The following is a 15722-nucleotide window of genomic DNA, read 5'->3' on the forward strand; positions in this document are numbered from 1 at the left end:
CTGCTCGAAGCCGGGGGATGCGGGAACTAGTGGGTGGCGGATGTCCTTCCGGTCCTGAATTTTAAGGGGCAAAGGATATACGCTGAGACTGTTAATTCCGCCGAGAGCTAGGAGGTGGGAAGAAGTTGTGTGGGCGGGGTCAGGGGTGAAAGGTCAGAGGGCTGCAAAGGGGGCGGAGCGAGCCGGAGGCGGATGGCGGCTGAGGCGGCTCATCATCTTCGGCGGCAGAGGCGCTGAAGCGGGGACGCGGGTCGGGCGCGTCCGGCAGTGGGAGGAGAGCGGCGGCCGCTCCCAACATGCACAGCCTGGCGACGGCTGCGGTAAGTGGCTGGGCCGCCCGGCCTGGGCCCAGAACCCCTCCTCGGCCCTGCGCCTCGGCCTTCTCTCCTGGCTCTCTGCGTCGGGCTCGGAGTCCTGCTCCTCCTGTCCTCCACCCGTGAAGCCCCGTCGCCTCCTCGCCGCGCTGGCCTGCGGTGGAGCCGGCCCCCACTTGCCTCACCGGCCGGCGCTCGCGGCCTCTCGCGCCGCGTATCGCGCCCTTTCCCGGCCCCGGGGCCTGGTGCGGCGCCCAGAGCGCCTCTCCCGCCGCCCGGACAGGCCATTCATTGATTCTTTGCGCTGACCGACAGTTTCCGCGCGCCGGGTGCGTGCTGGGCGCGGGCAGGGATGAGGGGAGCGCCGTGGTCCATCTGACACTGCCGGGCTCGCGGAACTCACTGTCTGGGCACATCGCAGCGGGAGGGAGATGGCTTCTAGCTCGAACAGCTTGCGCTACGGGGGGAAAATATGAGACGTGGAAAGTGAATAATGATTACGTCTGACTTATGGTTCTCTGCGCTTAAAACCTTTTTTCTCACATCTCATTTTACCAGCGTCATCTTTTAACAAGAAAAACGGATCATGTAACTCACCTGTCTGAAGTCATCCTATGGCTTCCCGTTGCATTTAGATAAAATCCAGACTTCTTGCCGTGGCCTACAAGGCACTCCCTGTGCGATGCGGTCCTTACTCATGTTTAGTCTCGTCTTATGTCACTTGCTCTGTAGGCTCCAGCTACAGTGGCCGCCGTTCCATCCCTTCCACCTGCGCTTTTCCAATCCAAGGTGCAATTTCTGATCTCTGTTCTTAGAATGCTCCTCTTACCACCACCCCCCCCCCACTTACACACACACACACACACACACACTCACACTCACACACGGCATGTGGATGTAACTGGCTCCTCTTCCCACAAGTCTCTGCCTGAATCTCCCTAGAGTGGCCTTCCCTGACCACCCTACTTAAAGTACTTCTGTAACCCCCAGCTTCTCTCTGTTAGAGTACCCTTTACAGAGTTGATTTCAGTTTGTAATTTTTGTATACATTTGTCTGTTGTCTCCCTCTTGAGGGCAGGGACAGGGGTCATGTGTGTCCTGTTCACATGGTTACCCCAGTGCTAGGACAGTTCCTGGCACAAAGTAAGGGCTCAAATACTTTGCTGAGCAAATATAGCCATAATGGGAGCACATAGCCATAATGGGAAAATGGGATCATATGATTTGAGCACACTGTTCTGAATGCCCATCCCAATTTTTCTGTTTCACTTTGGTGAAGTGGCTTAAGGAGAGAGTAATATATTGAAATTGCATTACCAGCCAAAATGATGTAAGTACTAAATAGAGGACCAAAACATTGCCTTAACTTTAAATATAAAAAGTGAAAAGATGAGGCCGGCCCCATGCTCAAGAGGTTAAGTTCGCGCGCTCCACTTCGGTGCCCCAGGGTTTTGCTGGTTTGGATTCTGGGCACGGACATGGCACGGCTCATCGGGCCGCGCTGAGGCGGTGTCCCACATGTCACAACTAGAAGGACCCACAACTAAAAAATATACAACTATGTACTGGAGGGATTTGGGGAGAAGAAGCAGGAAAAAAAAAAGTGAAAAAATGAGCTGACTGTGACTAGGCTATAGAAAACATTGTTATTTCCAAGGCCAGTGGCATCTCTGCCTCCTGTCACCATGTTGCTGAGTGTTTGTAACTATTCAAAGTGGAAAGGTACCTTTTATATCTCTCAATTAGATGATTGCAATTTCCCCAGCTTTTTTATTTCTTCTCCTAAATTACACATGTAATTTGAGAAGAAACAAGTCAGAAGATAAGCTTCCTACTCGTAGGGGAGGAGCAGGTTAAACAAAGGATTCTTCTAAGGTTGGTTTGTCCATCTCTCAAAATCTGGCTGTGTCTTCAGGCTTTGATATCAAATTATCCTTTTCCCTGTGCCTCCCCAAACTCTATACCTAGTCAATTCCTTTTATTTTCAGTTGCTCCCTAATGCGTCTCTTGAACAGCCATTAAAGCTGTGGTTCATTACTTATAACAAGTACTCAATACATGTTTTCGTCAATTAAATTTACAATGCCTTAACATTTATTTAAAGTTTGAGCTTTTAGATGTGCTTTCATCCACTGTTTGGACCACACAGAAATTCTGACAAATTCCTTTGTACCACTCACTCACTAGAATATCTGGTTAGTGAAGACACTGAAGCATCAAAAAGTTGAGCCACCTCTTTCCCAGTTTTTCATGCCTTCCGTTAGACGAAACTACCTGTGTTATTCTCATTTGGTAAATGGACAGTAATGGTGTATATCACTCACTAGAAATTGAAAAGACTTAATAATACTTGCAGGGGCTGGCCCCGTGGCCGAGTGGTTAAGTTCGTGCGCTCCGCTGCAGGCGGCCCAGTGTTTCGTTGGTTTGAATCCTGGGCGTGGACATGGCACTGCTCATCAAACCACGCTGAGGCAGCGTCCCACATGCCACAACTAGAAGGACCCACAGTGAAGAATATACAACTATGTACCGGGGGACTTTGGGGAGAAAAAGAAAAATCTTTAAAAAATAAAAATAAAAAATAATACATGCAGCAGTGACTGCAATAAGCTAAGCCGCTTGAGAAGATGCTTACTTTTTGCCTGATGATGAAAATTTGTATACCTTTATTTGTCTCTTTTTTAAAATAACATCACTTCAGCTAGGGAAATTGTCTATCAAAGGAGAATGCGATCACATGTGAATGCAGGATGTTATTCCCTAGAGGGAGGAGTTGAGATAATTTGGGAAGTTTCTTAAATTTTGACTCTTGAGTAGTATTTTATTAGGCTAGAAATGTATGGTAGAGTCTTGTCATTCTTTACAGAATACGTTCTATCATCATTATTGCCATCATAGAATATAATTTCATTCTCACATCTATTAAATAGGGACAGAAATACCACACAGGATTTTTCTAAAAATTAAATAAGAATAACAAAGTGCTCAGGGGTTGGCTAGGTTCACTCATTGGTTAAATGATTTGCTCCCAGACTTCATCCTTGGGACTCTAACTCCTGCCTCAGCAAAGTAACAAATCACTTTGCTCTGGACCTTGGAGGTTACTTCAGATTAATAGAGCTACACATATTCATGTACCGTGGTCTTCTGTAATGAATATTATGCTGGTGAAGTAAAACAACCAAAGGTAAACCTTTAGGAGATGCATTAGGTATGCATTTTTAAAAAAAAATCTCCCCAGTAACTTCCACTGGCAATTCTAATTTCCTTAAGCCTTAAGTTTTTCCCTCACTTTTAACTTAATTAGCAACATCATTAGTCATTTTATATTTTTTTGTTGAAGCTGTGCTGGACTCCCAGACACCCTCCTCTTTGGCAAGTAAAAAGAACATTGTGCACTGTGAAGGACCTGATTCAAACACTGGCTCGTCCCATGTCTCCTCTTGAAGCTTTAAGCAAATTGCCTAACCTCTCTTTGCTTGTTCACTTCCATTTTTAAAAAGTTATCTTGAAGAACATTCTGGCCTTCATTTTATAAAGATATGAAGATAATTAAGCTAATTTAGTATTTCACTTTGGCACTATGCAGAAGGTGTATTTTCTTGGAATGTCATCATTGTTTAGATGCCCAAAGCCATATGTTGAGTCATCTCCAGACTTGGGAAAATCTTCTCAATTTCAATCTAATTCCATTCTTTCTTTATTCACTATCGTGTATTCATTAGTAGGAAAACCAACAGCTGTTTTGGCCCTTGAACATAAAGTTGTATTGACAGATTTGACTGTTTTCTGTTTAAGAAAGCCATCAACATCAATTTTATAATTTACCCAAAGGAGACTAAATCATATTTCTTTCCCATTTATGGGTAAATGTGGGTCTTTTTTATTTAAGTTCTAAATATCTTTCTCCTTTTCACATTAACTGTTAAGATCTTTCAGAGATGGAAGACCTATTAGCAGTATCCTGTGTTTGTGACACTTGGAGTTATCCATTAGTGACTCACTTTGGTAAATGTCTTGCCTGTATTAAGCTTTGTTGAAAGAGAAAAGTGACTTGAAATACATTTTATATATACAAACCATTAAACAGAAAAGAGGAGAGTGATTCCCTCCTAAATTTTGATAATACAAATATATTTTTAACACATTTGTTAAAAGGAAAGGACCACTGACTTTAAGCAGGTTATAACTAAAAATGTTCAGTTATATAGAATAGAGCTCGCTTCTAATCTCAGAAGTAAGTGTTGAAGATGATAATTAGTAGTCCAAATCAGACTTCTCATAAATGACTTCATGTTTCTGGGTATGTAACTGAACCCACTGTTTATCCAGATCCAACTGTCAATGAGCTATGTTAGAATATTAAACTTAAAGTTCTGTGTTGGGTTTTTTTTTTTGGTTTTTGGGGGTTTTTTTTTGGTGAGAATGATTTGTTGCTGAGCTAACATCTGTGCCAGTCTTCCTCTGTTTTGTATGTGGGATGCCACTACAGTGTGGCTTGATGAGCAACGTGTAGGTCCACACCCGGGATGTCAACCTGTGAACCCTGGGCCACCCTGGGGTTCAGCAGAGTGTGCAAACTTAACCACTACACCACTGGGCTGGCCCTGTGTGTTGGGTTCTTAAGAAATAATTTCTTCAACTTGGAGGGGTATTTGTGATTTCAATCCTTTAGACCAGGTAGGGCTCACTGATTCTAGAGAGAAGTAGACAATAGTTTAAATCTAATTCTGCCATACACTTGCTTTGTGAACTTGAGAATGTTAAATCTCCCTGAGCTGTTTCTTAGAATTTTGAGAATAAAGGGAGGTAATCCACAGTGACTGTCTCGGAGGATGTTCAATAAATATCATTTCCTATAAATGGTGTGTAGAACAGGCAAACCTACTCTGTAGTGGCAGAAAGCATATCCATGGTTGCCTAGGGCTGGGTGTGGCTTACTTGAAAGGAGTACTAGAGAACTTGTGGGGGCAATGGAAATGGTCTATATCTTGATTGTGGCAGTAGTGTATAGATTTCTAAAAATTCATTGAAATGTACACTTAAAATGGGTGCACTTAAAAGTTTTATTGTCTTCAAATTATACTTCAATAAAACTGATTGTTTTTTTAAGAGCCTCTTAGATTAGTCTCTCACTTATAACTAAGAACTAAATAAAGTAATTTCTAAGATTTTAGAGGCAACTGAGACTTTGGTAATTGTTTAATATAGTTCCTCATTTTACCAATGATAAAATTGAGGCTTGGAAAAGTAAATGATTTATCCTAGGTCACACAGTTCTAGAAATGTTCACTTCTGACTTCCAGTCCTGTGTACATTCCACTTATGTGCTTGTCTAGTTACTTGCAAATTGAAGTCTTTCTGTTCTTTAACTTGATAAACAGAGTCTTAATCCTGGGCCCATGGATGGGTTACAGGGATCTAGGAATTCCCTGAAATTATGTGTAAATTTTGTGGAAAACAAATTATGTGCAAAACAGTTTGCAGTTGTACATTTTTCTTTTCTTTTCTTTTTTTTTTGAGGAAGATTAGCCCTCAGCTAACTACTGCCAGTCCTTCTCTTTTTGCTGAGGAAGCCTGGCTCTGAGCTAACATCCGTGCCCATCTTCCTCTAGTTTATACGTGGGACGCCTACCACAGCATGGCTGCCAAGCAGTGCCATGTCCGCACCCGGGACCCGAACCAGCGAACCCCGGGCCGCCGAGAAGCGGAACGTGTGAACTTATCCGCTGCGCCACCGGGCCGGCCCCATGCAGTTGTACATTTTTCTGAGGCAAAGATCCATAGATTTCATTTGATTCCAGCAGTGTTAACGTCTGCTCTTGTGGTAGTATCCTGCTGTTATTGTTTAGGTGCTTAAGTTAGGTAGTCTACAGGAGGGAAGTCATCAATGAGTTTGCTTATCTGCCACTGAACAGTGTGCACCGCTAGACTGAGTTCCATATCAGCCACAGCCTCAGAAAATGTATTGGTAAATTATAAATTAAAAGAACTGTAGCAGTTGAATTAGGAATCTTTGGAAGTGATCTTTAACGAATGGAAGGAGGAGGAAGTCCACCCACCGTGGTCTGCTCATGTTTTCGTCAGTTGTAAAATGAAGATAATAGCCACGTTGTGATCATTAAGTGAAACCGTGTGAAAAAAAAAAAAGTACAATACAGTTCCCACTCTTCCCTCATCCACCCCACCCCCTCTTTCACTTCCCACTCCCTTTTAGGAAGACATCAATGTTCAGATCCTAATATTTTTGTGAAAGGTGTGCCTAATGATCCTTGGGACTCAGAAGGAGAGTAAGATGCACCATCAAGACCTAGTGAGATTCTAGAGTTGTGCTTTGGAGTTTTATTCAGTGATGATGTCTGAAGTATTTTATCAATCATTTGGTAATATAAATTAATATATAAATCAATACATCACTCAAAATGTAAAAATGTTTTTCCTTTTATTCTCCCAAATAACTAAACTTCCATGTGTGTTATAAAATTACTTGTTGATGTATGTGGAGGAGGGGTGTGTGTGTGTGTGTGTGTCTTGGTAGCCATCACTAGCTAAATTAAGCCAATCTGAGCTGTGATTTGACATAGGGAACTAAACTAGTTTACTGATTTTCCCATTAAAATGATGAGTATTAAGTGCCTTGTAATCTCAATAAGTAGAGAATTTCTCTTAACATCAAGGATTATTCATGATGCTGATTGTGTTTCAGACTCTGCTGAGCTAACAGCAGTAGCATTTTAGTTTCTGTTTGAGATTTTTATGTATTCCCTATCTCTGTTGTCTAGGTCATAGGGGATAGTTTTTAGAGTCATCTTTAGGTCAGACCTAATCTTTCAGGCAGGTGAGAAGCAGCACTGGCAAAGCAGTTAAGAGTATGGACTGTTGGGGCCGGCCTGGTGGCATAGTGGTAAGTTTGCGTACTCCACTTTGACACCCCGGGATTTGCAGGTTCAGATCCCAGGTGTGGACCTATACACAGCTCATTGAGCCATGCTGTGTCAGCATCCCACATACAAAAGAGAGAAAGATTGGCACAGATGTTAGCTCAGGAACAATCTCCCTCACCAAAAAAAAAAAAAAGAGTATGGACTCTGTTGCCAGACTGCCTGGGTTCAAATCCTGGCTTTACCACTTAAGTTTTAAATAACTTCTCTGTTCCTCAGTTTCCTCGTCTATAAAATGAGGGTGGTGATGATAAGTGTTTATTTAAGGCAGTGCCTAACAGAGTAAGTGTTATATATGTTAACTCCCTCCCATTTTTATTTAAAAAAATAGTTATATCCATCCCATAACAAATAGGTATACAATGAGTTTAAACTAACTCTTGCTATTAAATTGGGGGCAAAATTTAGCAGGGATAATGAAAAGGAGGGTTCGTACCCTGGGTATTTTCTGGTACCAAACTGTTCTCACTGCCTGCCCATTGCTAGAATGGCTACAGAACCCACAGCTCCAAGCTATTGTCTGAGAGTGCCATGTTACCACCCACCTGACGTCCCTGATCTCTTAGAGCCAAAGTCCCTTGGAGGCTGCAGCTCCCACAAGTAGCCTCAAAAGTTGGAGTATTGCTGGCAGCAGGTGGCCATGGCCTTAGAGACCCAAGTAGGCACTGGCGTTGGCCCTCCAGAGCACCAGCACCACTCCAGGGGCACCATGTCCTTGCTGGAGTCAAGCCAGCTCTGGAAACAGCTTATGTGGGCATGAGGCCTGATGTTCAGAAGCCGTGGTATGCTGACTGGTGGCTACTGGTGCAGCCTGGTGTTCGCCTAGGGCTCCCCAGAGCAGAATAGGGTACAGGGATGCCAGATACAAGTCACAGACTGGCTCTAGTCGGGGTGTTGGAGTTTACTGATGGTGGTGTCTGGGTCACAGGACTTTTGGGAGAGTTGACCAGAATGAGTAGTGACTAATCAGGATACTATATTGCTGGATCAGCATCTATGAGGCCCCCTTTAGTTACTGGATTGGGAGTCATCCAAGAGACTGTGGACAGGAAACCCACAGCTAAAATTTTAGCCCTTGTTTTCACTGAGCTTTTAAGGTGATGTAATACCCTAAATAAACAGACCCTATCTTCTGATGGGAATTACATTTCCAAAAATAACTTTTAAGTTGAGGGCCTTCCTGAAGCAGCATAGAAAGGGCAAGTGCTTGGACAATACTGCTTTTGCTGTTGGGAGGGGAAAAAAAACCTACCCTATTCCTTCTACATCGTGTTGTTGCTTTAAGAGTCTGTGTTTCCTTGAGGAGTGTCCCTGATGGGAGTTATAAAACAGCTTTTAAACAGATTAAGGCACTTAAAGAAGACTTAAGCTGCATGGTATTTTAGTCCATTTAACAGAATACCTTGTGGTTCATTCTGTCAAGCAAGTGAAATGATAAACATTGAGCTAAAAGTTTCCATTTCTAGAAGGCTATTGTTCAGCTTGGGTAGACTGAATATGAGTGCACCTCAAAGTCCATCTTAGACTTCATTCTGTTCTTCAGCAAAGACAGTTGTCTTCCTTGTTCCTCATCTTTCCATCTGTGCAATGGGTAGGTCATCATTCTGTCACACTAAGGTGTAGTGGGAACGTGTAAATAACTGTGAGAAGCTGTATAATACAGTTGAAGAAAGCATTGGAATATGCAACTTCATATTTCGGTGAATTGTGCAAGTTAATTTCTCTGAGCGTTAGTGATCTCGTCTGCAAGTGTAGATACCGTTTTTTATCTACCCACCCTTTTATTCCTCATGGATTGGGGGGAGTTTAGTGAGAAAATATTGGGCATAGGGATAGAAATTATCATGAATTTATTAGGGCTTTAGAGCTAGAAATAGCAAGGGTAATCATTTTTCTAGTCTACCATCTTATTTTCCAGATAAGAATAATTAAGGGATTTAATCAATGTCACAAGGCTATTTGACAAGTGTGAAGAATTATAGTATAATAGAATTCTATGTAATAGAATTATAGAAATGCTCAATTTTGGGGGGAATGTTGTGATTTTTTTTTTTTTTAAAGATTTTATTTTTCCTTTTTCTCCCCAAAGCCCCCCGGTACATAGTTGTATATTCTTTGTTGTGGGTCCTTCTAGTTGTGGCATGTGGGACGCTGCCTCAGCGTGGTTTGATGAGCAGTGCCATGTCCGCGCCCAGGATTCGAACCAACGAAACACTGGGCCGCCTGCAGCGGAGCGCGCGAACTTAACCACTCGGCCACGGGGCCAGCCCCAATGTTGTGATTTTTTTAGCACGATAATGAAAGCATGTTCTATGAGTCTGTTTATATGGTCCTACATGAGTAAGTAATGAGTGATCTCAAAGGGGTGGAGGTAGAGTATGTGTAGGAATCATTAGAAGGGGGAGACTTTCCAGATTATGTAGGTTTTCTGCTTCATGAAGGGGGATGCCGGAATTACTGGGAAAGGACCAGTAACAGGTGGGAAGGGTATAACTTTTTTCCTTTCAGAAACCATTATAGGCACATAGTTTAAAAAAAAAAAAAGGTTTAAACTATGCAGAAGATTTTGTTTTATACAATGAAAAGTCTCCCGTATAGATTCCAACATTGGAGGTAACTACTGCTAATTTATGTGTCTTTCTAGAAATGTAAATATGTAAGTATATGTTTATATTAATGAAAGCATATGTATGTATGCTGTTTTCCACCCCTTATTTTGCTTTTGGTTTTTTATCTAGTATCAGCACATACAGAGCTATTTCTTTTTTAAAGGGCTACGTAGTATTCCATGTAACAATGTACCCATACACATTTAATTTAACCAGTTCCTTGTTAATAGATATTTGTTATTTCAGGTTTTCTGCTTTTAAAACAGTGCAATAGTAAACATCCAAGTATACCTATAGGATGAATTCCTAAATGTGGAATTATTATTAAATGTGTGCATTTAGATTTTGATAGATTGAATTAGTTTACATCAAACATTTATATTTAGAAAAGCCCCCCTGGTATTTATGAAAAATATATTCCCTCCAAAGCACTACTGCAGAGTAAGAATTGGTTTGACTCTAATGAAATTCACATTTACTTTCTTGTTTTCCTTTGAAGCCCGTGCCTACTGCACTGGCTCAAGTGGATAGAGAAAAGATCTATCAGTGGATTAATGAGCTGTCCAGTCCTGAGACAAGAGAAAATGCTTTGCTGGAGCTGAGTAAGAAGCGAGAATCTGTTCCTGACCTTGCACCCATGCTGTGGCATTCATTTGGTACTATTGCAGCACTTTTACAGGTGGGTCTGTAGCCAAGAGTTGCACTTCAGTCCTGTTCATCACACTTGTATCTCTCTGCCTTTGCCCAAATGATTTTGAAGACTTTAATAGGATGATTCTTTAAACGTTAGCATTTCTGAGAATCTGTTTTAGACAAGTCTGAGGTGCTTGTTAAAATGCAGATTCTTTTACCCAAGAGATTTGATTTATTTAGTCTGAGGTTAAAAAAATCTGTATTTTTAACAAGCACTGCCCCCGCTCCCAGGTGATTCTGATGCAGGTGGTTTAAGAACTAAACTTCGAAAAACACAGCTTTAGGAGTACTACAAGACGATGCTACATGACGAGGGAGAAGGTGGAAAGTAAGGTGTAAGGACTGCAGGGTATATTCTGGGGAAAGAAAATGTTAAGATAAAGATATAACAGCTGTAGGATTAAAGGTGGGTACACTTGTACATTAAAGAATAAATAACTGAAATTTGTTTCTGATCAGAATGGTCATTGGTGGGAGATAAAATTGATGTGGTATAGTCCTAAGATACCAAGCAAGTGGAATGATCATCCTTTAAAATATTGTCCAAAATTATTAATAATCAGTTTAATTTTCATATCTGTTAAGTAGATTCGCATTCTATCCCTACTGCATGTAGCCAAGAAACTAATCTTTCTTACAGGAACATTTTCTCTGTAAAAGTTTTATAATTAAAATAAATGGAATTGTATTCAGCAAATCATTACCTTTTGACAGAGAGTACGTATATTCACTGCTCTTTATACCTATCCTACACATGCATTCATGTTCTTATCTTGCTATTTTTGCCGTTGCTACTGACCAAACTCATATTTCTTTATGAATCACTGTGGCTTATTTACTGACACTTTCTGACCAGCTGTCTAATCAGTGTAACTAAAGGCAAGGTGTTGACAAAAAGGAGAGATTATAAATGTAAACATCCCTCAAGTGACAGCCTCAACGGATGCGGGATATAAGAGGAAGCGTGGGTGACCGTAGTTCCCTCCATAGAAATCTTCCTAGAGACGTGTGTTGAAATGTCTCAATAGTCTCAGTTGAGTGTATTTGTGATGAAAGGATAGGAGCATTGTTTGTCTATTTCTCCTCTCCCTCTGCTGGTTCAGTTCTTACAGGATATATAGAATTAAGAGGTTTATTTTTTTTTTTAAGTTTTTTGCTTTAATACCATAGGAATTAATTTGATAATAAGTTATTCCTTGTTCATCTGGTGCTGGTTTCTGTTTTTTAGGAAATTGTAAATATTTATCCATCTATCAACCCACCCACCTTGACAGCACACCAATCTAACAGAGTTTGCAATGCTCTGGCGTTACTGCAGTGTGTGGCCTCACACCCAGAAACCAGGTAAGTGCTTTAGATGAGTCTGTTGGGGGAAGTTTTATTGAATATGGTTTTTTAAACTTTTTCTGAATGATGAGAGGAGGGGCAGGCAGTAGAGTGTGTGGGTGTAAGTGGGGATCTTTGGATTCTTATTTATGTTTTTGTTCCCTGAAGAATTTCTGTTCTGTAATTCAGCAAGTTTTAGTGTAGTAATAGTGTAGTGTTGTTTAACATATTCTTTTGTAATTACTTTTTTTTGGTGGTAAAATATACATACGATAAAATTTACCATTTTTAAGCATACACCTGAATAGTATTAAATACATTTATAATGTGTGGCCATCACCACCATCCATCTCCATTACTCTTTTCATCTTATAAAACTGAGACTCTATACCCATTAACAATAACTCCCCTTTCTCCCAGCCCCTGGCAACCATCATTCTACTTTTTGTCTCTATGAATTTGACTATTCTGAGTACCTCATATAAGTGGAATCATACAGTATTTGTCTTTTTGTGACTGGCTTATTTTACTTAGCGTAATATCCTTAAGGTTTATCCGTACTGTAGCCTATGTCAGAATTTCCTTCCTTTTTAAGGCCGAACAGTATAGCATTGCCTCATTTACTTTTTACCCATTCATAGCAATGAACTTTAAAGGAGTGGTGTTCACATCTCAGGAAAGGTCAGGAATACAGCAACTTCTCCCACCCGAATCCATGGTAGGCATCACTATGCCGTGTGTGAGGCACAGGGCATGGCATTTAGTAGGATATCAGTAAATATTTGAACCCAGCTCTTTTTCCCACTGAACCCAGATTTGGCTTCAGAATCTTTCTTAACACAGGTTTCTACTAGACAATGTGTGTAATGGATGAGAATTGGCATGGAAGTTGAGACATTTTTGCCTCCTGCTATATCTGACAAACTAAGAAAAGGGAAATCCTGTTCAAGAATCCACTTTGTGACTTTTCTGCCCTAAAGCACTTAATAGTCATTTTATTAAAGCCTTCCTCTCTTTGTCAAGTTTCCTTATAAAATCCAAGTGCTAGGTTGTCACTGACCTTTCAGAGCTTTAAAGAAGTTACTAAGAAGATTATTATTATTATTTTTTTTTTCCTTTTTCTCCCCAAAGCCCCCCAGTACATAGTTGTATATTCTTCGTTGTGGGTCGTTCTAGTTGTGGCATGCAGGACGCCGCCTTAGTGTGGTTTGATGATCAGTGCCGTGTCCGTGCCCAGGATTCGAACCAATGAAACACTGGGCCGCCTGCAGCGGAGTGCACAAACTTAACCACTCAGCCACAGGGCCAGCCCCTAAGAAGATTATTTTTAAGCACTTAAGAAAAATGCAAGAGTACTTTGAGTGTTAAAAACTTGGGGTGTTGGTTCTCCTACAAGGGTGTAACTTATTTATAAATAATATAAAGTAATAGGCTGATTCCATATTAGTTGGCTGACGTACTAGCTGTAGGTGTTTTTGGAATGCTTGGTGTATCTGAAATGCTCTAACGAAAAAAGAAAAATGTGCATTTAAGCATAGCAGATAAACCTGATAATGACGCTTTTGTTTTGTTGTCTTGGTTTATAAGGTTTTGTCTGACTGTACCTGTGAAGATTCAATCATAAATTAGGTGAAGGATGGCATTTAGGAGAATCTCTCATGCACTTAATTGCATTTTATGACCTATTTTTTAAAATCTGCAATTGGATGTTTTGTCAGTTTTTAAGGTACTTGGTGCTGATTACAGGGAAAATCATGTATTCTCTTAACGATTGGCCTAGACTAGGGTTTTTTAACCTTGACCCCACTGAGATTTTGAGCTGGATAAGCCTTTGTGTTGGGAGGGGGCTGTCCTGTGCATTGTAGGATGTTCAGCAGCATACCTGGCCTCTGCCCACTGCATGCCCCTAGCACCCCCTCAGTTGTGACAACTAAAAATATCTCCAGACATTGCCACATGTCCCCTGGGGGGGAACAAAATCACCCCAGTTGAGAACCACTGGTCCAAACTAATGACCAGTAGCAGTCTTTCCTGAAGATTCCTTGGTAAGGCAATGTTATAGGCCTCACAACATTAACACTGTGGAAATTTGAATGTTCATAATCCTTAGAAATTAACTCTGGGCTCTGAATGTGATTACTTTTTTCTTGCAGGTCAGCATTTCTTGCAGCACACATCCCACTTTTTTTGTACCCTTTTTTGCACACTGTCAGCAAAACCCGTCCCTTTGAATATCTTCGGCTAACCAGTCTTGGAGTTATTGGTAAGTTATTAGGGTTATTTTGCAAGCCTGAAGTCCTCATTCATAATAGTGGTCTTAACTTAGGTGTTTTGTCTTGGGTTTTATGGCTTTGGTTCACCAATTGTTTATTTTTGTCTTTGAGGTTGAGTCTATTTTCGCTAATAAATGAGTGTCAGGAACGTGATGCCTCTTAGAAAGTACCATTCTGAATATTGTTAATAAGGCTGTGAGGTCCAACATTTGGGATTAAATTCAGCATGTATGTAGAAACATGTACTGGAATTGTAGGGAAAGTAAAGAAGAAGAACTTGGTTAACAAATAAAGAGTATTATTATAGGAATAAGAATTTGAGATTGTTGCTTTATTTTTTTGTCTATCTCACTTCTAAGCTGTTTTCCCATAACTCTAGGGGTTTACCTTCTATTTTACCTAGTTAAATTTTTCCATTGGCTTAAATTATTGTTTTCATATATATTTACTATGGGAGATGTGTCTAAAATACTTTTTACTTAAGAAAATAATATATGGGCCCGGCCTGGTGGCGCAGCAGTTAAGTACGCACATTCCACTTTGATGGCCTGGGGTTCGCCGATTCGGATCCTAGGTGTGGACATGGCACAGCATGGCAAGCCACGCTGTGGCAGGCGTCTCACATATGAAGTAGAGGAAGATGGGCACGGATGTTAGCTCATGCCCAGTCTTCCTCAGAAAAAAGAGGAGGATTGGCAGATGTTAGCTCAGGGCTAATCTTCCTCAAAGAAAAAGAAAAGAAAAGAATATATTAGCTATTTCAAATCTCAGACTCCTGGGTAGTAAAGAACTATCTTTGGATTTGTGAAATGTAAATACGTTCAAGAAGGTTTCTTTCCCAAACCACTCTTCCTTTTCTCAACATCTTTTTCTCAGTTTTGGCTTATGTGGTGACCAAACACTAAGAACATTAATTATACAAACTTAGTTTTGTTAGGTTGTGTTTTTATGTTCAACCTGTGTTTACATCCCTATGATTATAAACCGTGAATCAGGAAGTATAATTTAAAAGTTTGGTATTTCTAAGACATATTTCTCAGAGACATTTTATTCTGCTTCTAAGGAGTAACTGTTATCTCATATACTCCAAATGAATGTTATTGGTTTTATTTCTTTTTTTTTTTTTTTTTGAGGAAGATTAGCCCTGAACTAACATCTACCACCAATCCTCCTTTTACTGAGGAAGATTGGCCATGAGCCAACACTCATGCCCATCTTCCTCTACTTTATATCTGGGATGCCTGCCACAGCATGGCTTGATAAGTGATGCGTAGGTCCATGCCCAAGATCTAAACTGGTGAATCCTGGGCCGCCGAAGCAGAGCACACAAACTCAACTGCTATGCCACCAGGCCGACCCCAGTGTTACTGTTTTTTACATCTGCTGCCAAGTAGTACTCTAATTAGAAACTTTTTCCCCAATATATTCTTTTCTGCTTTTAAGCTATAAAAATTTCTCATGTAGGATTTAAAACAATGTGATTTCAGCCAAAAGGAAATATTAATAGCCTTAATTCTGATTCAAATCATCCTTCTTCTGTTGGTTTTTTGACTACGGTGGTTAGAT

General features: G+C 40.7%; 2 protein-coding genes across 5 annotated transcripts in view; one reads left to right on the forward strand and one right to left on the reverse strand.

The window, feature by feature from the left end:
- The window catches only part of USP37 (ubiquitin specific peptidase 37), a 96635-nt gene extending 96028 nt beyond the window's left edge, over positions 1-607 (reverse strand). Inside the window, exon 1 of one of the 3 annotated variants that reach the window (XM_070618274.1) lies at positions 1-607. The gene's annotated coding sequence lies outside the window, so the exon portion shown is untranslated. The other 2 variants (XM_070618275.1, XM_070618269.1) reach the window with 2 other exon arrangements.
- CNOT9 (CCR4-NOT transcription complex subunit 9) overlaps positions 144-15722 on the forward strand; it is a 27872-nt gene continuing 12293 nt past the window's right edge. The window contains exons 1-4 of one of the 2 annotated variants that reach the window (XM_008536826.2): positions 144-320; positions 10364-10543; positions 11786-11901; positions 14037-14146. In XM_008536826.2, the coding sequence (XP_008535048.1) occupies positions 297-320; positions 10364-10543; positions 11786-11901; positions 14037-14146 (430 nt within the window). In that variant the 5' untranslated portion in view covers positions 144-296. The remainder of the gene's footprint in view (positions 321-10363; positions 10544-11785; positions 11902-14036; positions 14147-15722) is intronic. The other variant, XM_008536827.2, reaches the window with a different exon arrangement.

The sequence above is a fragment of the Equus przewalskii genome, chromosome 5 (genome assembly GCF_037783145.1).
Source record: "Equus przewalskii isolate Varuska chromosome 5, EquPr2, whole genome shotgun sequence".
Lineage (NCBI taxonomy): Eukaryota > Metazoa > Chordata > Mammalia > Perissodactyla > Equidae > Equus > Equus przewalskii.